General features: G+C 37.6%; 1 protein-coding gene across 4 annotated transcripts; it reads left to right on the plus strand.

Annotated features, from left to right (window-relative positions):
• Positions 1-1761: 1761 nt before the first annotated feature.
• Positions 1762-10179, plus strand: NPY1R (neuropeptide Y receptor Y1). 4 transcript variants are annotated; one of them, XM_019808244.2, is made up of 4 exons: positions 1762-2034; positions 3684-3787; positions 7485-8332; positions 8440-10179. In XM_019808244.2, exons 3-4 carry the CDS (start codon positions 7637-7639, stop codon positions 8890-8892), a joined length of 1149 nt encoding a protein of 382 aa, XP_019663803.1. In that variant the 5' UTR covers positions 1762-2034; positions 3684-3787; positions 7485-7636; the 3' UTR covers positions 8893-10179. The 4 variants fall into 4 exon arrangements, with proteins under 4 accessions (XP_019663803.1, XP_034517318.1, XP_034517315.1 ...); XM_034661427.1 differs by lacking the exon at positions 1762-2034 and adding an exon at positions 3223-3443; XM_034661424.1 differs by lacking the exon at positions 1762-2034 and adding an exon at positions 3223-3429.
• The last annotated feature ends 14191 nt before the right edge of the window (positions 10180-24370 follow it).

Consider the following 24370-nt stretch of genomic DNA (forward strand, 5'->3'; position numbering starts at 1 on the left):
TTGTACCACAAAAATTGACATAGAAAAGTCTTTGAGACCAATGATCTTTCAAAGATTGGTATTTATATTAATATTTCAAGAATGCAGCTTTATAAATTTGCCTTATGGGGGACACTTTATAGCAATTCAGTTAATAAAGTGATAAAATACACTGGCCATAGTAGTTTGAGCATTATTATAGCATTCTTGGGAAATACAGAAAGTGTCTAACGAGTCCAGATTATATTTTCAACTCCAAAATTTGCTGACATAGCAAAAATGGTTACATAAAAATGTATTCTTCAAAGAAAATTAGATGATTTCATTTGTAATTCTTGCAGCAGACTGAAAACAGCCAATCTGATATCAGAACCTTGGGGGTAAACTTGCTTCTCAGAATGTGACTTGAGGGAATGGAGTAGACAAAAGGTGACAAGAAACCTAAAGAGTTATTGCTCTTTAAAAGAACTGAACTTCTTAAGTTAGGCTTTATATGTTCATCCTTGGTTAAAAAAAAAGAAAAGAATAAAAAAAGAAAATACATACGCCATTTTACTGTTTAGCCAGTAGTAGGATTTTGTAAAATGTATGCTCACATCTATTATTATAGCTCATTTATTACATGACCATGATATTTTAATTCTTGATCACACACCCTTTTCAACTGTACAAAAATATGTCTAATGACAAATATTTTAGAAAGATTTCCTGGGGGGGAAAAAGAGATGTTTATATCACTATATAAATAAACCAGCTATGACTTATACTGAACTTTAAATAGTGTTTACTTTGCCTAATAGAGAAAGAAAGCATTTTTTAACAGTGTAAAGTTCAGGGCATTCCATTTTTCTTGGAATTTTGTTTTGTTTTTAGTTTGAAGACAGAATGCAATCATAGTTGTTATGTAATAAAACTTTTATGCGTATCCTAGGCAGTGTCCTATACCTTTATTAGGAACACTTTTTATTTTCTGGCAGCTTGATTTGAAAGAAGTTGTATTCATCCTCACCAGTAAATAATTTTTGCGTACATGTGTTTGTGAAATTACACACCTTTGGTTTTTCAAAGTAGAACACAACTATGTAAAACATCTAAGATCAGTGTATCAGTAATTATCCAGAATCACCGGGCACCATGATGGTTTTGCCACCGTCAATGTACTCTTCTGTACATTCCGTTCTTTTCTGCATAACGTTCAGTACAGCAGTAGACTAAGCACCGAGGAAATGGCATTGACTCTTTTTTGACCACCAGGGAGATGTTCAGTTCATCGTGCTCTCCTAAAAAAAGCAGCGAGGCACTGGGAACAAACCTGACAGCATTTTCTCAGTGGAAAGAAAGAAGGAATACAGGGCCAGGCTATCTCATCCGAGATTTGCTACCTTTTTTTTTTTTTTTGTAAGGTTTTCTCTTTGTTCGCTTTTAAAATGGGGAAAAACCTTCTCGGCACTGGTGTGAGAAATATACAAACGGAAATATACAAAAGAAAGCGAGAAACCTATTAGTGGCATTGTTGCGGTGAATTTCACGTTTCCTATTCTTCTGCATAACAATCCCTTTCACTCTTGAGTTCGGCTGACGCTCCAACATTTCAGCCGGTTATAACTTCGGCCACAAGATGGCACTGACCTGCAAACAAAGGGAAACCGTGGCGCTGACTTTGTAAAAGCCTCGTAAAATTGTCTTGCCTTCCCGGGAGTTAAGGAGGGCAGGGATGAGAGCTTACTTTCCTCTGCACCGTGCGTATGTGTCTAACAATGTGTGGATATGTTTAATTGCTTTTCTTTCCAGAATTCCTAGGCAACGCACCCCCGAGGTGTATATCCAAGCTGAGGTGCCTGGGGGGGGGGCATCAGGCGCTACTCGCGGGGCGCCGTCACGTGATCCGGGGATGAGGTGGAGTTCGGCTTTAAGGGGGCGTCTCTTCCTATCTTCATCAATCTTTAGGATTTGAGCAGGAGAAATACCAACGGATCTTTTCTCCCCTCTCTGCTCCCTTCCATTACCATTCTTCCCACTTTAATAAACGGGCGAGAAAGATGAATCCAACAGAGGGTAAGTTTCGAGTTTACACCTTTTAAGGGACTTTTTGGAAATCTCTCATTGATGGCGTGAGGGATGAGAGAGGAAGAAACAACGTGCGAGTGCCCGAAATTGACTCTGCGAAACCGAGGTGGGGCATAGTCAAGCCTTTCAGTTGGGCTCCCGGTGCAGGCAGGTCGCAAGGTGCAGCAGAAGATCGGACACCTCCGGGACTCCTGCCTGTGGGTGTCGGCCGACGTTAGTAACTGGGAGTTGGCGGCATCCGCACACCCTGCTCCCCCAGGGTTTCTGCACCGCGATATGAGTTCTCCCCTCCTGGGGTTCTCGTAAGGCCGTCTTCCGCTGACCTCGCTCATCTTTTGCGTTTTTCTGGAGCTGGCTGCCCGGGCGGCCGCGCTGGAGTTGGCGCGGAGGAACGGGTCGCTGGGATGGTCTGGGGAACGGTGGGTTTGACCGGTGGTCCACCTTAGTGGCCCTCGCGCCGCACGTGTCCCGCGGGAAGACGGCGGAGGCTCGGGCTTGTCCGCGCGGCCGCGGACCCGGACGCAGGCACGGTCCCCCGGACATTTAACGGTTCCCCGCGTCTGGGCTGGAATGGAGCCCCTCTCCCTCGGTGCTGACTCTTCCAGTTTGTCACTGCGCCCTGGTAGACACCCCGAGCCCTATTCTTTTATTTCAGCGAACTCTTCAGCTCCTTTTAGAACACCGATGATGGACCCTGGCAGGATTAGGAGATTGGGCATAGACTGGAGGTACAGGTGGTTTAAGAGTGTTCCGTTGGTCTCCAGGTAGACTAGAGAGAGGTGAATGTTTTAAGAACTGGCGTTAGTCCACAGAGAACAGACTGAGTTTCGGCTCTGCTTCTTTTTTATTTTTGGTTGGTTTGGATGTTTTTTTTGCCAGTCTCATCATCACGGGTAGAGATGTTCCTTGATAGATGGGTGGCAAACGGGTGTGGGGGGGGGGCGGGAGAAGGTGGGCAGGTTACGGATGAGGAAGATTTGGGACAATTCACCTAGTTACACAATATGAAAAGGTGGGCACATAACAATAGGAATTTTGATTTAACCATGCCATTTCATTCTTTGGTAACTGCAGGAGCACAGGAAAAACCTAGAGGAAGGGAAGAGGGAGTGTGTTTTGACATTTCTTTTCACTTTTTCTTCCCCGCCCCCCCCCCCCCCCCCCCCCCCCCCCCCCCGCTCAGGTTTGCCATGCGTACCTGGATTCTGTGCAAAAGCCTAAGTCGCTAGGTGGCACCCAGGCAGGGTGGGCGTGCGGAGCTTGGGGCTCTTTCCCTGGACGGAAACCAAGGAGGAGTATCTGGCAGCCCCAAGACTCTAGAATGCTTCACTGGTAAAGAGAGCTGAAAGCTATCCAGCCCTGTTGCCCACCTATGGCTAAATCGTGAGTGCTTTTTGGTGGGTGACTACTGCATTCTGAGTCTTCCCTTATCGTTTTAAGGCAGCTGTCTGTTGCACCAGGAGAGGAAAGAACAGGGAATTACGTAACTCAGGTAGATAAACCAGCAGTAACTTTGGGAGGCTGTATGTAACAAGGGTGGCATTTCTTTTCCAAAACAAGTAAGGGTGAACAGCCAGTTCTGAGGATATGAAAAAATTTATCTGCTGCAGACTATGACCAGGAACGTGTATTTTCAGGTAGTAACATCACTAAGAACGGCAAGCAGTGAAAGGCCAGCGTTCTCATTGGAAAGGAGAAGGAAATTTCCCTTTGGAAAGGGGCCAAGTTTCCAACTGGTGATGTATGTAGTATCTCTATTTTGTCTCTAATTGCTCATAACAGTTGTATTGAGGTTTAATAACCTTTAATTTTTGCAATGTCTGTAGCTTCATATCTTATTTTAAATATTGGGATAGTAAATATCAAATTATTTTCTTTTGCAAAGATAATATATGCAAATACTTTCCTGGTATTATTTTATGACAACTATTCTTTCATGAAGTTATACTAAGGTAGCCTGAAAATACACATTTTATCCAATGCAGAACTGTTTTACCAAACTAGAATGACTACCAAACATGCACTTAGAAAAGGAGGCTTTGCAAACAATTAAAAAGATAGTTTACATTCTCTGTATAGCTAAGTTAACATCTACTTAGTAGAAAGACTACTATTCCTTACCAGAGCATGTCCATCAAATATAATTTCAAAGGTATCAGAGTTGAATTTCAGTATTCACCTAAAACCATCTGTAAGAAACTGCCTTTGTAGCCCACACACTGTATTATGTACTGAATTTTGTCAAAATAAGTGAATGGATTTAAAATTTCTATTTTTCTTCCTTTCCATAGTAAACACCTCAGTCTGTGCCTCTGTTACCTCTAATTTGGATTATTGTATTATCCTCTTAATGAATCTCCATACTTCTCTTTCCTATCTTAAGTCTGTTGAAAACAACAGCTAGAATAATAATTTAAAACAAGCCACCTAACTTCATGCCTTTACCAGAGACTCTCCAGGGATTCCTCATCTTTCTCAGAGAAGAAGTCAAACTGACCCATGGAATAAGGTCTTATATAATCCGTTCCTCTTCTGCTTACCCTTTCTAATTAATTTCTACTAGTCTGTCTCCTATTTTTTGCACTTCTCATTGCTGTTTAATATGCCAGGTACAGTCCAGCCTTAAGGATTTTACATTTGTTCTTTCCACACACATGGGATGCCATCCCTGGCATATCTACATGGCTTCCTCACTCACCAGTTTCAAGTCTTAGCTCATATGCCATCCTTTCAGGCAAGCTGAGGCCTTCCTTAGCACCCAGTAATAAAGTGCAACTCCCAACAACCCCAGTGGCCCTTCTTTGCTTTATTTTTCTGTATAATACCTATCATCTGGCATACTGTCCCTTTTACCAAATTATTTTTTCTTGGCTTTCTTTGTCCACAAGACTAGAAACTCAATGAGAAGGTCACTATTGTCTCCCCTAAAACCATGCCTGACACAAACTAAGTGTTCAGTAAATATTTATTGCATGAATGAATTTTCTTTCAGAAACAGTTCCTTTGTTTAAACACAAAAATGGAACATTTTCCCCTATATACCTGACCTATTAAAATGATTATTGTAATTAGCCTCCATCTTGCATGTAAAGGGACTATGACAGAATTCAGTTATTGATGTTAGGATTAATTCACATAAGAACCTACTATTCCAACCATGTGCCTACTATGTCAGTCAACACATTTTTGTTCTAAATCTAGTGTCTGCAAGGTGCTATGAGGTATATACACTACCTACCTGAAAGAGATTTTATCATAATTGGGAGGAGCCAGTTAAGGATTCAGGGGCGCTAAATGGTGCTTTGAAAGATGGGTAGCATTTGGATTGGTGATGAGCCAGAGCACCCAGCAAGAGCAATGGCGGAGACGGAGATGAGTGCAGAAGCTCCAACAGGCTGGGGGGCACTCGGGGGGCTGTGAAGAGACTGGCCCACCTGGAACAGAGCATTCACCATGGGGCTATTGGAGCAGGAAGTGAAAGGCAAAGGGAAGCAAAATGAGAGGTCTTCAAGTGTCGGGCTGAGGAATGTACTCACAGTGTGTTATCATCTGGTGGTGTGTAGTGACAGGGAGCCATGAGAAGTCATACGATAAAGAGGGTGCGCTTTCCTCTCATGCTGGTTTTACTTTAAATAATGAAGAGAAACTCATAATTAACTAGTAAGTCATGTTGAATATCTTGAGAGCAACGCGAATATGAAGTATGATGCAAACATTTTCTTGAATTCTTCAGTGAGGAATTTGCAAAGAAATGTTAGATTATTCCTTACTTCTTCAAGGTTTGTTCTCAGACACTAAGAGACAGAGATTATTCTCCACCCTTGGGCATTCTTGAGAGAGAAAGGGTGATGGCTGCAGGAGTTGAGGAGCCATTATGTATTGGTTGTTGCACGGGGGAAGGGAGGGCCATGCTTCTAAAAATGTTTACACTTGAAATCATTCCTAGTCTTAATTCCTCCATTCTCCCTAAATGTTAGAAACCTTTATTTTTATTCTTCAGTTTTATAAAGCCAAGTTGTGGTTTTAAAATAAAAAACACCTCATATTCTAGAAAGCAAAAACACTCAAGGAAGGGTTCATTAGAGGTACCACTTAAAAGGCAAATGTTCATTAAATTTCTATCTCCTTTGAAATGGAAGTACATTTGCATGATTTTCTTTATTCTCACATAAAAAAGAAATAAATGCAATTCCCTTTCTTAACACAGGCACAATGGCCTGTTAATTAACATAAGAAACCCTGAATCTCATATATTTATTTAGCAATCTGGAGGAAATCACATTTTTTTTTTAAAGGAGCTTTTAATCTCTAAAAAACCACTGTCCGTAATTTCTCTTGTTGGTAAGAAAAGAGTCTTCATATCACAAAATGCTGTGAAAGATCAAAATTACCACAAAAATGTAGGTCCCTGCATTGTATCAGTATACAGTCTAGGGGGGAGGGAGGATATTTGAATGTATAAAACCTTAGAAATCCTTTGAAAGCTTCTGACGTATTAATAAAATCCTAGAACCTTAAAGTTAGAAGGAGCTTCAGTTATATCCAGTTAAATCTCTTACACAATGCAAGAGCTCCCCAAAAGTCTTTCACATAGCAGCTGCAAACTCTTGTATATGGAGCACCCCATAGTTTTGCAGGCAGTTGATCTCATTTGATTAAACTTTTGTTCCTCATAATGATGTGAAATTTGTTTTGTTTTGTTTTTAATATACCCTGTACTACACTTCCCTTGGTCCTATTTCTAACTTGTATAGTTAAGATATAATATTTTAAGCCCAGCTCCCTACGGCACATGCTACCCATTCAAATATGAGAAGACATCTATACCATTCCTAGTCTTTTCTGGATTAAACGTCTTCTGTCCCTTCCATAGCCCTTCACATGACAAAGGTTTGTGATGTTTCCCTGTATTGATCATTCCCTTTTGAACATAATTGTTCTAAATAATATCTGCTTTGAAGAGCAGTTCAGTATATGGTGGAGCTATTCGTACAACTTAATGAATTAGTTCATTTCTATAGTAAGAGGAAGAATTAGGGAAATTTTTGTGGTTGTTTTCCTTTGTTTCACAGCTTATGTGTTAATCTGTGCATTAAATTTTTTGTTACACACTCATATTTTTACAATGTTTCAGAATCTGTTAGCAGTGGTTCATGTAAGACTTTGGGCATGAGATTTATAGACACCTTACTAATTTACAGACTACTACATTTTGCTGGATCAAAATGTGGTAATTGCAAGTCCAGTTAAAAATATTAGAAGAGTTTTTTTTTTTCAAAATGTTTGCACTGTTTCTGCTATTTTAAAAAGATGTTTATACAGATTACATTTTGTTTATTTATTTCAATGTCTTCACTTAAAACAGTACTGTGAGTCAGAATTCATTTTGACTGCCCGTAATAAAATTAGTAATGCCATTGGTTATTTTCTCTTTACAGATTGTTCAGTTCAAGGGAATGAAGAATTGAGAATAATTTTGATAAATGGATTGCAATATGGAGAATTAAGAATAAGCTGAACATTTGATCTGCTTTGAAGAAACATATTTTCCATTTGTCTAGAGTAATCTATAACAACCCAACCAATCAAAATGAATTCAACATTATTTTCCCAAGTTGAAAATCATTCAATCTTCTGTAATTTTTCAGAGAATTCCCAGTTTTTGGCTTTTGAAAGTGATGATTGTCATCTGCCCTTGGCCATGATATTTACATTAGCTCTTGCTTATGGAGCTGTAATAATTCTTGGGGTGTCTGGAAACCTGGCCTTGATTATAATCATCTTGAAACAAAAGGAGATGAGAAATGTTACCAATATCCTGATCGTGAACCTTTCCTTCTCAGACTTGCTAGTTGCCATCATGTGTCTCCCATTCACATTTGTCTACACATTAATGGACCACTGGGTTTTTGGTGAGGCAATGTGCAAATTGAATCCTTTTGTGCAATGTGTTTCAATCACCGTGTCCATTTTCTCTCTGGTTCTCATTGCTGTGGAGCGCCATCAGCTGATTATCAACCCACGAGGGTGGAGACCAAATAACAGACATGCTTACGTAGGTATTGGTGTCATTTGGGTTCTTGCTGTGGTTTCTTCTCTACCTTTCCTCATCTATCAAGTATTGACTGATGAGCCGTTCCAGAATGTAACACTTGACGCGTTCAAGGACAAATACGTGTGTTTTGATAAATTTCCATCGGACTCCCATAGGTTGTCATACACAACTCTCCTCTTGATGCTGCAGTATTTTGGCCCACTCTGTTTTATATTTATTTGCTACTTCAAGGTAAGAGAATGTTTCCCCCTACCATTTCCATTTTAACCTGCTTTCCACAGAATTCCACATTAAATTAGTGGTTCTATTTGAACTTTATTGTGTATGTCTCTCTGTAGATATATATACGCTTAAAAAGGAGAAACAACATGATGGACAAGATGAGAGACAATAAATACAGGTCCAGTGAAACCAAAAGGATCAACATCATGCTGTTGTCCATCGTGGTAGCGTTTGCGGTCTGCTGGCTGCCCCTGACCATCTTTAACACTGTGTTTGATTGGAATCACCAGATCATTGCGACGTGCAACCACAATCTACTATTCCTGCTGTGCCATCTGACGGCAATGATATCCACTTGTGTCAACCCCATATTCTATGGATTCCTGAACAAAAATTTCCAGAGAGACTTGCAGTTCTTCTTTAACTTTTGTGATTTCCGGTCTCGGGATGATGACTACGAGACGATAGCCATGTCTACCATGCACACAGATGTTTCTAAGACTTCTTTGAAACAAGCAAGCCCAGTCGCATTTAAGAAAATCAACAATGATGATAATGAAAAAATCTGAAACTCCTGTAGCTTATTGTCCCAGATGACATCTGTCTAAAAACAAGCACAACTTGCAACATCCTTTCAGTACCTGTTCCCCTAGGGAATGAGGTTGTAATCATGTAAGAAAGACCAAGATTTGCTGTCTTGCTTTTTACTGCTTTTATTATAGCTGTCATAATTACACTGGGACAAAATGTGTGGGCTTTGGAATCTTCTGGCAATAGTTTTGACCAGACATCCTTGAAGTGCTTTTTGTGAACTTCTGCATATAATACAAAGATTTTATATTTAATTTGTTGGAATGAAGTTTCTTTAAAGTATTACTATTGACTGACTTTAGAAGCACTACATCTGAAACTCATTAGGTCAGGCCATCCTGAGTTGATTAGATTAGATGGTCATTAGGTTGGGCAATCCTGATGTAATGATAGACATATTTCAGTCTGTTACAGAGGTGACAGCATGCAAAAGCAGCGTTCAAGAAGTGGAGCTAAGCCTATGTCTTGCAGACCTAACAGTCTGAAGTCACTGAGGAGTGGTTTGCATCTTTTTTAAATTTAAGACAGGATTTAATTTGCTCCTGATTATCACTTGAGATAAAAATGCATAAAAAATACTTCTCAGCTGTGAATATCATGGGGAATTGGGCCACCCACAAGAATTAAGTGGGAAAGCAGTTCTCTAACTTCAAAATTATTTTGGTACCTGACAACCAAAGGATTTCAGAGTAATTCATTTAATAAGCAAATTAATATTGTAGCAAATGGTTGAATTACATTCATCTGAATTGTTGGTCAAGATGTTTTCTATTCTTCACAGACTGTTCAGTGTTTGTCAGGCTTTCTAGCATAAATCTATATGTGACTCAAAAGGCATTTCCAGCTTACAATATATAAAAACACAAAGTGTATTTTCCATACATCAGTGCCTACATATTAACTCATTTTTAACTTTTTCAATGTCCATTCTTCAAAGAAGGACACCAAAGTATACTGTTAAAAGAATGTTCACCCTGGCTAGCAGGGCTACATACCTGAAAACTGAGAACACTTCATATAGCCCATATTAACTTGTATAAACTGTGTGCCTTGTGGAGTCATAAATAATGTACTTTATAGAGTACTAAGTCATTGTGTCATGTTAATATACTTAATTTTATGTATTCTGTAATTGTGATTGAGCCTCAGAATCATTTGGAGGAAAGATATTTTAAAGAACAAGATATAACTTCAGTGTACTATAAAAGTATTAAATGTGTTTGATTTCAGAGGGACATTTTCTTTATTAAAATCGTTTTTGCTTTTTCTGAGTAGTCTCTTTTATGTCTCTCTTCAGTTTGTTTGTTTGTTTGTTTGTTTCTTTCTTTCTCTTATGGTTTCCATCCCATGATGTTCCCACAACATCCTCTTTCTGCTTATTAATGAAACATTTTCTACCCTGTGGTCTTCCTCCAATGCTTCTTGAAGCTTCTTGGCTGCAGGGGCTATTTTACAGGATTCCATGCCCAGTGCATTTACCACAGTGCCAGGTACTTACAAGTTACTCAAAAAACATTTCTTAAACAAACAAATGAATAAACAATAAATTTCCTCTTCTCATTTGTGATCTTACAGACTTTGCTTCTTGAAATTTTGGGGGGCTCCTCCTCCTAAGTTCATATTTACCAAGGAGATGTTTGCCCTTTTCATTATGTTATTTTCCCTTCTAAACTAAGCAAAAATGACATTTTTGATTTTAGAAACCTGCATGTTTAGTCCAGGGGAGAAGAAAGTAATTCAAACAAATATCAAACTTTTTACATGGTGAATGTTCATATGAATTCAAATCCTACCTAATAATGACTTTTTGTTAACTGAACAAAGAAAAAAAATTCTAAAACCAACTTTTAACATACATTGGAAAATATCATCATTGTTCCTTACCAAATCCTGGAATTTTAAACATTTTTCTGCTTTGGGGGACTAATGGGAAATTTTGTCTTTCTCCACTTAGGTGCTATGGAAACAAATTGCTACTTGAGAACAGCCTTAATACGTAGGTGCTTCTTTGTCAGCACATTTGTTGAGATGGCCATTTCTAAGATTCTCATTCAGCTACGTAGGCCACTGACTCCGTAGCTTTACATAAATAATGAACCGAATATAAAATTCTTTTTTATCCATAGATGTCAAAGAACTAATAGTGAAGCTTGTCAACAACAGATCCAGAGTTATTCAAGAAGAAGTAAATGTGCACACTAAATACCAACTAGGGAACTTCTGGGTTTTCTTAAACCCAAGAACAAAAACCAATCAACTGTTTTAGTAAGAGCATAATGACAATGTAGAGTAAAATGACAATAGCTAGAAGTTTTAAACACTTCGCATGTGCCAAGCACTACGTCAAATATTTCAATACCCATGAGAATGCGTGACTAATATGACCAACCTCACATAAGAGGAAACCGAAGCTCAAGTTATAAAATTTGAGCCCCACACTGAGTAACAGGGGGATTAAGAATCAAGCCAAGGTCTGTCCAGTGCTACTAAACTAAGCAGTGAGCTGAACCTAGGATAGAGTTTTAGAAATACTTTATTCCTCTCTCTTTCCAAGTTAAATTATTAGGGCACGATATTACCATTCACCTTCTTTCTGATTTTGGCTGTAGAAAGAAATGAAGTGAAGAAAAGTTGAGAGAAAATGGCCATTAAGATTATATGTATCTCTAATTTCCTTCTGGACTAGAGAATTCTGCTTGAAAATAGAATCTGACTATTCATATGAGTTTTATTTCTTTGCTGTTAGCTGCATATTTTCACCCCTTTTCTATTCCACAAAATTCTGCCTCTTCCAGAATGTCATAAAGAAGCATCCCTTGTTTTATTGTACTTTACTTTATTGTGTTTCACAGACATGGTGTTTTTTCATAAATCGAAGTTTTGTGGCAACCTTGGGTTGAGCAAGTCTGTTGGTACCATTTTCCCAACAGCGTTTGCTCATTTCATGTCTCTGGGTTGCATTTTGGTAATTCTCCCTATATTTCACATTGTGTCGTTCTTATTAGATCTGTGCAGTGCTCCAACTTCTTCCAGGGAAAGCTGCTGTATTAGTGCTCATATGGATTCACTGGATATGCACAAAATATCCCCCAGAGACAAAGTCACCGATCTATAGACCTGTATTGATGTCAGGCTTTGCATTTACATCTTACACTTCTAAGGGAGATAGAAGAGAAAGGCTTGTTGATTAAATTGCCTCTTGGGAATGTTGTATTAAAATATGTGTCTGACTCAAGGTCTGTTACCAGATGCTTTTATTTCTACATTAACTCATGATATTACAAATGAGTAAACTGATGCCCATAGGAATCTAAACCTAGATTTATGTGATTGCAAAATCCATGGATTGTTCTTTTATACGTCTACACCAGCAAGCATTGGAATGAAACCATAAAGTTTAATTATTTTGTTTATTTTTTGTGCAATCCATATTACTGGTTGAAAAGCAAGGAAAAGTAATCAAGCAAAATATTGTGATTTTCCCAAATGACAAAAAAAAAAAGAGTGTGACTTCTTTTTCTTTCTTTTTTTTAAAATAAATTTTGCTAGTAGTTTTGGCCCCTTCTTTTTAATTTTCTTTTTTATCTTGAGCCTTAGTATTTTATGGCTTTTAAAAAAATTAGTGAAATGAATAAGTACCCATATCAAGTGTTTTCTCTCATTCCATTAGTTTTGCTTTATTTCTTATTTCCTTTTGAAACAATACTATTCATGCATTCCTTCTAGGTAATCTTAATAGACTTGCATGCAATGCTTATAATGATCTCCCTGGGCCTCAGCACTCTAATTTGCACAAAGAGGAAATTAGGCTAAATATCTGTATCTTATATAGATATATTTACATCATATATATATATATATATATATATATGTCTAGACTAAATAATTTCTATCTTATATCTAAGATAGACATAAGCTCCAAAATTATGTGATTCCATTTAAGTAAATCTAGGAATGAGCTAATAGAAAGGGGATACCTGGTTAGGGACTGTTTGTAGGTAAAATGTCCTACCTGTAGCAGATCTTCCCAGAGAAGGTATCCTGAAAAATTAGGAGAGACATGGTATAGCAAAGTAAGAGAGAAGCGTGTGCCATACATAAGGACAGACTGGGGAAAGATAGAGACGCTAAAACACATGACCAAAGGGAAACAAGTTGGGCTGGAACAGAATGTAAGACTGAGGGAGACTGGGGGAGTCGGGGGTATGGAGGAGCCAATGAGGGGCATGCACCTGAGTTTCCAAATGGACAATATTTTTAAAGGTCATATAAAAGACATTTTGAAACTGGGAACAGAACAAGATATTTAGAAATATATTTGGGTAGGATGAAGTTGGGGAGAAGAAAGCAAATTGCCCCCAACTAACAGACTGTATGCAAAGTGGAATTCAGATGCAATATGGCCTATGCCAAGCATAGGATCACAGAGGCCAGGAGATTTTGCTGAGGTTCAAGGAAATAGTGAAAATCAGTAGTTAGTAAGGATTAAAAGGAAGATAGTGATCTGTCTGTCCAATAAAAGGTTTGAAATTGCAAAACATTTAATTAGAAAGCACTAATACAAAATGACAAACAACAATAACAAAAGCAATAAAACAATCTCATTCTGAGTGCAGGAAAGGGGCCATGGGGAAAGAAATGCTTTGTCATCAATGACTAGTAGTACAAATTATTTCATAGAGGTTATTAGTTACCAAGTGAGCACTTAGAACCCCACAACAAGCCGTAAGTTAGATAGTGCTGTTATTTTAGGTAAGGAAGCTGCAGCTCACAAAGATTACAAAACATCCCCCCAAATCAGTTAGTCATTTGCAAAAGCTGAATTTAATCCCACATCTGGGTGACTCCAAAAAGTGTCTGCTTAAACACTGCATCATTATACTTCCCACTAGCAAGCAAATGGAAGTTTTAAAAGTTGTATACATGGCTTTCAGCTTGAGCACATCCATACAACTAGCCTTTTTTTTTCAAGGAAATGTTATTTTCCTGTTTAAGTACTTTTTAAAAAAAATTATTTTAGAGAGAGACAGAGAGAGCAAGAGTGAGAGCAGGCAGAAGAGTGGAGGGAGAGGGACAAGCAGACTCCATTGCTAAGTGCAGAGCCCAACACAGGGCTTGATCCCATGACCCTGAGATCATGACCTGAACCGAAACCAAGAGTTAGACACTTAACCATCTGAGTCACCCAGGTACCTCTTAAGTACCTTTTAAGGGAAAGATTGTACTTGAATATAAGTAAACAATGTATTAAAAATGTAAAAATCACATCTTGCATGAAATTATAATTTATAATTAAATAGCCATGATAATAGTCTAAGTGCCTCAACATTACTAGAGTGCCTTCAAGAAGTCACTCAAATGAGAAAAACAGGGTGAAAATAAATAAGCTAATATACTAGAAACTGTGGCTCTCAGCAAATGGTAGAATCAGTTCAGTTCTGTTCAACTAACACATAAATACAGTGCCCCGTTCTGTGGAAGATGCTGGCAATAGAACAGGATTGCCCTTACTCTTGACAGATGTTAACTTCATGGAAGAGATGTACTGAAACGTATCATTTTAACATATAGCAGGTGGTGAAGGTAATCCAGTGTACATTTATACTTTTCTGGTAGGTACTTAATTCAGTTGGATTGAAGGAAGCTTCTTGAAGACATCTAAACCAAGCCTTCAAAGCGAGCAAGGGAATTAGCTGCAGTTAAGGCCTGCTATCACATGACGGGAAGAATTGCAGAGAATCTTAATCTGGCCAAGTCAAATAGCATACAACAAGATTATTAGAATTTTTTGCTTTTATCTTTGCCTATGTTATACATAATTCATACATTCAAAGCAAAAGTCATTTTTAAACATTTAATAAGAACAAATGTTTTAGCTGAGAAAGGAGCTAGCATTAACCAAAGATAAGTGTCAGTAAAATTTCAGCTCATGTTCATGTTGCTGGAATGATAATTATCATATTCAAGAATTATTCTTTTTTTACTTGTTGGTTCCAAGTCCAATTGTTATAGGATGTTTCTTCCTTGAATACAGGCGTTGGCACATAAGCAGCACCTAGGACAGGTCAGGAGACTCAAAAGTTTGTTAAATATATTTAGGCTGCTTAAGAATATGTGGTTTTATTGTGGATATCTATGGTGTAAGTTAGAAATTTGAAAGCGACAGGTACATGTGACACCTAAGTGTACTTTCATTTGCTTTAAGCAGAAATTTGTGTTTATTCAAACAATTGGCTTTAGGAACAAGAGCCATTTTATTAGGATGAAGAGGCTCTCTTGGGGACCTCTCTGGGTAGGTAAGCAGCTTATTATTTTTAACTACACTGACTTCCTCCTAACTTTTGTTTGACAAGGCTACTCCATTCCAGTTTGCTGTTCAAGTCACTTTGGCTACTAAATAATAACCAAGTAAACTAAGTGGAGATCAAGTGGGCATAATCTACAAGTGAGTTGCACCAGGGAGACCCAGTAGTATGGTTGACTTGATACTAAGGCTGAAGACATATCCTTGCCTACTCCTTCCATTGCTATTTATGTTACCTGCCAAATGACCACACACACAAGAAGATGGTATACCAACAGGAGCACAAAAGACCATTTTCAGTGTCACTTAAAGCCTGCCACTAAATCTCCTAAAGTTTGCATTCATACCTTGTATTAAGTAAATTCACTACCCCTTGTTGTGTAGCCCTTCCTTGACCTGACAGCTCTTTAGCTGAAAATACCTCTATTTAAACAATGTTTTTCAGGTCATAAACCAGTCCTATATAATTTGCTTCTTTTAGATATTTTCAACAACTTTTTTTTAAAGATCTTATTTATTCATTTGAGAGAGAGAGAGAGCACAAGCAGGGGGAGAGGCAGAGGGAGAGGGAAAAGCAGACTTCCTGCTGAGCTGGGAGCCTGGCACAGGGCTCGATCCCAAGACTTGGAGATAATGACCTGAGCCGAAGGCAGACAGACACCCAACCATCTGAGCTACCTAGGCCCCTACAACTCTTGTACTAAATAATTATTAGCTCCACTTTACAGATCAGAAAACCAAGATTAAAAGAGAAAGAGAAATAAAATTTATTGATGCCTACAGGTCTTTAAAAACCCTTTTAGGTAGGTGTCCTCATTTTACATTTGAGAAAACAAAGTTTAGGTAACATATTCAAGGTCATAAAGCTAGTAAGTGGCGGATCTGGAACTTGAAATCACTTTATTGACTCTTTGGAGTAATTATCAACATGAATGATGATTGGAATCACATATTTTTTCATCAAAGTATACATGCCTACCCTTTACCTCAGACTTCCTGGGGACTAAGCAACCATAGGTAAATTTTGTAGGCTTCCATAAGTTACTCTGATGTGCACCCCTGGTTAAGATCCACTGCTTCCCCTTTGATTCTTTATTATACATTTTCTTCTCAAACTAGACTCAGATCAACAGAATCATTCATCTTTTAAAAATGACTTCTTGACTTCACTACGCTTAAACATCTTACATGGATTCTGACCATGCAGACCATTAATAATTGACCATTAATAATTATGAAACTTGACTAAGAAATACCTAGTTTTTACTGTCCTGTAATACCCTCAATATGTTTTTTTTATAATTACCTTAAACATTTTAACATACAAAATTATAACAATTCAGATAATATTGGTACAGAAATAGATAGATACATAAACAATGGTACAAAAGAGTCTGGGAACAGATATCCACATTTTATTAAATGAGTATATACCAATTCTTTATCATTATCATTATTGTTGTTGCTATTGTTATTGTTATTGAAGTATTTATGCCATACACAAAAAATCAACTGAAAATAGGTTAAAGACTTGACTATAAGACCTGAAATTATAAAGCTCCTGAAAGAAAATAAAATGATTATGATTCTTGTCATTGGTCTTGGCAATGATTTTTTGGATTTGACACCTAAAGCAAAGGTAACAAAACCAAAGATAACGTGATGTGATGAGCACAGAGTGCTATTTGCAACTGATAAATTATTAAGAACTACATCTGCAACTTATGATGTACTATATGTTGGCTAATTGAATTTAAATTAAAAAAAAAAGCAAAGATAAACTAGTGGCACTGCATCAAACTAAAAAGCTTCTGCAGTTTCTGCATACAACAAAATGAAAAGGCAACCCATGGAATGGGAGGAAATATTTGCACACTATATATCTGATAAGGGGTAAAGGTTCAAAATACATAAGGAACTCATACAACTCAATACGATAAAAATAGTAACAAAAACCAAATAGCCCAACCTAAAACTGAGCAAAGGACTTAAATACACATTTTTCCAAAAAAGGCATTCAGATGGCCAATACATACATGAGAAGGTGCTCAGTGTCACTAATCCTCAGGGAAATGTAAGTCAAAACCCCAATGAGCTATTACCTCACATTTATTAAAATCGTTGTTGTCAAAAAGCCAAGAGCAAACAATGAATCATGGAACACTACATCAAAAACTAATGATGTACTGTATGGTGACTAACTTAACATAATAACAATAATAATAAAAGACAAGAGATAACAAGCATTGGTGAAGATATGGAGAAAAGGGAACCCTTGCTGGTAAGAATGAAAATTGGTGCAGCCACTGTGGAAAATAGTATGGAGGTTCCTCAAAAAATTAAAAATAGAATTACCATCTGATCCAGCAATTCCACTTCTGGGTATACATCCAAAGGAAATGAGATAAGTATCTTGTACCTGCACTCCCATGTTCATTGAAGCATTATTCACAATAGCCAAAGTATGGAAACGACTTAAGCATTCATCCACAGATAAATGAATTTTTAAAATGTGTTACACACACATACACACATATACACACACAGGAGTATTATTCAACCTTGAAAAAGAAGGAAATCCTGTCATTTGAAACTACATGGCTAAACCAGGAGGGCATTATATGCTAAGTGAAATAAGCCAGAGAAAGATAAATTCCCCATGGTATCACTCACACGGGGAATCTAAAAAAGAAAGTAGAATTCATAAAAACAGAGAGTAGAAAAGTGATTGTTAGGAGTTTGGGGGGGTGGGGGAAATTCAGGAAGTGGTTAATAGAAGGGCACATACTTTCAGTTATAAGATGAATTAAGTCTGAACATCTAATGTGTAACATGGTGACTACAACTGATAACACTGTATCATATAATTAAAATTTGCTAAAAAGTGGAACTTACATGTTTTGACCGACCTCCCTCCCCCATAAAAAGTGTAGGGAGGCCTGGGTGGCTCAGTCAGTTGAAGTGGTTGACTTCAGCTCAGCTCGTGATCTCAGGGTCCTGGGATTGAGCTCTGAGTCAGGCTCACACTCAGCACAATCGGCAGGGAGTCTGCCTCTCCCTCTCCCTCTGCCCCTCCCCTTGCTCATGCTCTTTTTCTTCTCCCAAATGGATGAGTAAAATATTTTTTTAAAAATATTTTAAAAAATCTTTAAAAATAAATATGTGAAGTGATGAATGTGTTAATTAATTCAATGGGGGAGTCTTTTCACAATGTATAATGTATCAAATCATCACATTGCACTCTTTAAATATTAGGTATATTTATTTCTCAATTATAACTCAATAAAACTGGGGAGACCTCCAAAGTACTGGTACCCAGACTTTATAAAAAAAAATACTATTAAGAAAAAAGGGGAAAAAACTCAATTAAAAAAATGGGCAAAATATTTGAACTTCACAAAAAAGGAAATTCAGATTGTTGCTAAACATATAAGAGGGGTTCAATGTCATTAGTAACCAGGAAAAGGTGAATTAAAACCACAATAAAATACCATTACTCACCCCTAAAATTGCCCAAAATACGAACAGTATGAGTTGCATACACTGGTACAGTGGTACAACCACTTTAGAAAACAATTTGGAATTATCCAGTAAAATTGAAAAAAATGCATACTTTATCATCCTACAGTTCCAACCTTAGGATAGAACTCATAAACTCTCTTGCCCATGTGGACCAGAATGCTATATATGTAGAAGAATGTCTATAGCATCATTGCCCTTACTTCTCCTGAAGTAGAAAGAAGCCAAATGTCCAAACGGAGTAGAAAGGATAATCATGGTATATTCATATCCTGGAAATATTTTACAACAACAAAACTAAGTAAACTCTGGTTCAATTCCAAATTTTTCACAGACAATATTAAATAAATGAAACGACTAAAATAATACATTTTGTATGATACCATTCATATGAAGTCCCAATAACCCCCAAATAAACTATATTTTTAGGGATGCACACATATTTGGGGAAACCATAGACAAAACGTTACTGTAAAATCAGGGCCATGGTCACCTCCAGCAGGACAGGAAAGGAATGGCATCTGGAGGAGACAAACTGAGGTAGAGAACTCAAAAGGCAGCGGTTTTATTTCTCATTCTGGGCGTTCTCTTTATAATTACTCATTATGCTCTCCAATTAAACTTTATGCAATTTTCTGTATGTGTGTCATATTTCACAATTTTGAAAAAGCACTAAAAAGCTTGCTTAAGCAGAAAACCTTGCATAAATACCATCAAATTTGAGCAGCACGAGAGTATGGGGTTAGGAATTAAAACAGGTAAATGATATGAGTTTGGTTTACTGATGAAATGGTGTAAACATGTCTGATTGATGGAACCCACCAAATGTGGGGGTCTTTTTTGTTGTCATGTGGTAGGGAATAGCTGGTGATTCTGGAGCTGCTTTTTTCAATCACAATAAAACATTTCAGACAATAATCTCTAGAAATCAGAGAATGACAATACAGCTTGGCTGCTGGTGAAACTAACAATGAAGTGCCTGCAAGCAAAGCATGGCGAGTGAAATTTTAATTAATCAGCATGTTTATTTTAGTATGAATGTCACTCCCACCACTTCCTGTGTCCAGGGTCTATTATCCATATTTCTATGGGTGACATATCTTCCTGCCAAGGCCCTGCTCCCTTCTTTCTTTATTGTCTTGGGTATTCAGCAAAGCGTTGCTATTTAGTTCTGGCTGATTCTCACAAGAACCTGATAAAAGGGATAAACCAATGGATTCTTATTAAAATATAAAAAATAAAACCATGGGCAGCATAGCAACAGATTTGGTCATAAAACCAGGAGCACACTATGTCAGGACTAAAACATATTTACACTTTAAATGAGAACATTATGAACAAGCACAGAGAAAATATAGCTATCACAACAATGTAAATGGAAACCAGTCCTTATCTAATTTGACACTCACAGAATCCTTCATCTTTCACTATCCAGGGAAATTGAACTAAATCACAAATAGAGGTGTTCCATTTATCGTTTAACATCTGTCAATTGCCTTCCATATATTATCTTCTTTAATTCTCACAAAATTTCATAAAATAAGTGATATTATGCTCCCCATTCTATAGGGGAAAACACTGAGGCTAAGGCAAACAGAGTATTTTGCACACAGCAAACCAGGGCTCATAAAAGAGTCAATCCCAGGAGCCTGATTCCAGAGGCCACACTGAAACCATTATGTGATATAAGATTACATATTCTCTCCCATCAGTGAAGGATCCCAAGAGACCCCATAGAACTTCCTGACACTTCTGGAAAGGCCTTGAATGCTCTTGTTTAATGATAATCACTAGAATAGCGCCCGGACAACATCCTTAAGAGCCTAAAGAAACGACGGCAGATTTTAGACGCACATAACTTTACTCCTAGAAACCTTACCCATTGAGAGTCTGGCATAACTGATAAAGGATCAAGAGCCATTTCTAGAAGTTTGCGTCAATGAAAAGACTTTCAGTGATAAAGCCATCTAATAGTGTAACGTCTTATCTGAGATGTCTGCCTTGACCCTTCTAGGCTATGTTCCCTCGTTTCTGGGTCACTGCACTGTTCACATTATACTGCCACTTGTTTTTATTTCTCTCCTCTCTACTGGATTTTGAGAACCAATAAGGAAAGAACTTTGAATTCTTATATTCTCAGTACTTTGCATAGGATCTGGAATACAGCAAATGCAATACATATTTCTAAAATCCAGGGTTAAGCAATAATGCGATAGTGTGTATATTTACTAAGCACCGCTATGAGTTAGGGGCTATAGGACGTGAATTTTTGTGTTATCTCACTACCCATCACAAGGATTTAATGAGGTAAAATACTTGTGTTGGCTTTATCTTTCAGCATATAATTATAGGCTTAGGTTTAACTACAAATAACTTGCTAACGGTGAAGCTAGAATCCAAATTCATGACTGCCTGATTCTGGAGACTTCCCTCTCAACACTGCTCTGTTCTTATGCCTTAAAATCAGTAACTTTTATTAGAAAGTCATATTTAATTAGTAGACTCTCTCTTGTTTTTAGTCACTTCATGGTAATCTTCGTTGTTAAAGTTAGTTGTATCAATATTCCTCTTAGAGTATCTTTATTTCCTAGATGGATGATTCCTTAAGAGTTAAACCCTTTGACTTCATTGTAACCCTCGCTTATGCTTGCATATGTGGAGAAATTCATTATGTTTGGTTTTTTCTGGAGTGCAGTCTGATGAGCTGAGTAGTACAGCAAGTTTCTGCTAACTATGTATTAGATATTAAAATATAATGGCAGTGCGGTTGCAGAAAACACAAATTATTCCTCTGAAACAAAGTCCCTTCATTTTTAATGGTTCTGGTTGTCCTCATATATAATCCCTATCTATTTACACATAGAAGGATACAAAGGAACCCTCTATTTCGAGGAAAGAAAAAATGATTCCTTTTAACCATTTGGGAGGCTACAAGTATGAAACAGCCATTGTAGCTCGGGTTCCATCTAAGATTGGTTATTTTTGTTAAAGTTAGTTTTTTTATATACAGTATGCTTTTGTCCTTTGTTTTTAATGAGAAATTTAAGGAGCATTACCAGAGCTATGGGAACAATTTTGCAGTTCAAGCAAGAGCTTGGAGAAAACATCAAACCATGTAGTTGAAATAGATATAAAAAAAGAAACCATTCTGGAATTTTTCCAAAACTTGGTCACAATATGGTAAAATTTTGAGAAATATAAACTGGTTCTCTCTAAAGTGATAAAATTCAAAATAAGCCTGAAGGCAATGCTCACCAAAAATTGCTTATCCATAGCAATTCATGGATTCTGAGGTTAAATTATTCCTGTGAATAAAACCAACGAAATTACTGTCAAACGTTTAGGCCAAGGTTCAGCAACAGCTGCTGTTGTTTTTTTCTTCCATATTCCTTTTTACTTCCTGTTCAGTACATTGCATAAGAAAAATATAAGAAAATTAAGGACCGTTCTTAATTAGGAAGGACTGAATTGAGAAGGCAATTAGGAAGGCAGAAAATTAAACTGTTTACTCTGGGAGGTGGTGAATTACCCACAGTTGGGGATATTGAAGCAGAGAGTCAACAGCCACTGGGTAGGGTATAGTAGGATATTGACTAGGCCATTAGAACTCCTTTTCCAAATCTAAAGGTCTATAGTTGTTCATTTGTGTTCCTAGCTTGTACTTACCTGTTGTGAGGTCATCCTACCTTGTCTTGACTTCATTTTTTAAGGGCAGGATTTACTCTCAATCCTTTGACTTCTGCTTGGCTAGAAATCATACCTCTGGGTCCAGGAGCATCTATGCCAGAAGGCAGTTTGAAATGAAGGAGGGGATAAAACTATCTCTGTGCTTGTTCTTAGAATTCGGTCCAGATTTCACCCACCCTGGTCCTCCCTCAGTCCTGACCCACCTATATAGCTATAAATATAGCTAGCAAGAAGTGGGTTGGGATTCAAACCAAGGACTGGCTCCAAATCTCCTGTTCTTAGTGCACCACACATCATCCATTATCCTAGATTTTTGGCAACTGAGCAGGGGAAATTCAATTTGTTGCTGCTCATATCCTGGCACAGCTCACAGCCTGGCAGAGGCTTCCTAGCCTGGAGTGTGCAATGGTCAAGGCTGTGGCCAAGTCAGACTGTCACGGTGGAGAGGATTCATTGACCCATCATCCAAGTTATCATTGATGTCTCAAGTATATCAACTGTATCCTTTCAAAGAATTAAAACTATGTTCCTGCTGATAACATTCTATACTAGGGACTGCTGGCTACAGAATTTGCATGGCCTAGCTGAATTGGAGAAATCACAGAATTATTGAATTAAACATAGAAAGTGGTTTGTTAGGGGCACCTGGGTGGCACAGTCAGTTAAGCCTCCAACTCTTGGTTTCGGTTCAGATCATTATCTCAGGGTTGTAGGATCGAGCCCAATGATCGGCTCCCCCCCCACCCCCCCATCCCCACCATTGATCTGCTCTGCGAAGAGCTCAGAGTCTGCTTGAGTTTCTTTCTGTGACCACCCCACCCCTGCCCCCACACATTCTCTCTCTAAACTAAATAAATCTGAAAAAGAAAAAGAAAAACAAAGTGTCTCAGAAGTCCTTGAATTTATAATTTCCATTGTAGAGATGGGGAAATGGAGGCTCAGCAAAGTCTATGTAAGCATAATCTAGCTGATGCTACTGTCAGGTTTTGAGCTCCAACCTGCCCTTCCTGCAACATAGTCCTTCCATATCACATAGTGGAGGGAGCTGAGGGTCAGTAACCCTCTCTGTGTGTTGGAGGGAACTCAGGCACTGCTTTTTCCACCAGACTCAAGGACCAACAATGATACATTGAGCTGATAATATACTTGTCAGAAGATCAGGGTGTACAGAGAAAATTACTCCAAACAATCCTAAAGCAGATAAGATGACAGCACCACTAGAGGAAAAGAAAATTGTAAATTTAGAGTACATAGAATTTGAAACACCAGTTCTGACTTCCGGCAGAAACATTCTCCATGACTAATTCTACCATTAAAAAAACGTTTTAATAGACTTTTCAAATACTTCTTTTCTTGAAGCAACTTTACCTATAAAGATAGGATAAAATCTGGCTTTTGGAGAAATAAGGATCTACTGTAGCTAATGGTGAGCATATCTTAAGCAGTGCTAAATATGGCAAGAGGAGCGTGCAGTAAGCCCCTTATTCAAGAATAGGCTTTATCCTGTTAAAATGTCAACCCCAAGGGAAAATTCCAGCCACAAGTATAGTTGGAAAGGCACATTAATTATGAAGAAATGAAGGATTTTTTCCTAAGGTTTAAAACAAACTCATGACATAGAATAATACACACACATTGTACTGATGTCAAATTTCTAATTTTGATATAGTATAATATAGTATAATATAGTATAATAAGATGCAACCATTGGAGAAAATTTGGTGAAAGGCAAATTTAATTATTTCCAAATAAAAAGTTTATTAAAAACACCAGCTTTGGGGAAGTTAACTAATAAAAAATGCACACTCATCATTTCATGACCTATTAATATCATAATCCATTGTCTTTTGCTTCTGCTGTTACAAGCTTATTTTTTGTTTTGCCTGTTAGGCACTATCAAAAATTCGAGGTAGACTCATTGCCAATATCAGCATTACAAGCAATTC

Source organism: Ailuropoda melanoleuca, chromosome 5 (genome assembly GCF_002007445.2).
Source record: "Ailuropoda melanoleuca isolate Jingjing chromosome 5, ASM200744v2, whole genome shotgun sequence".
NCBI lineage: Eukaryota > Metazoa > Chordata > Mammalia > Carnivora > Ursidae > Ailuropoda > Ailuropoda melanoleuca.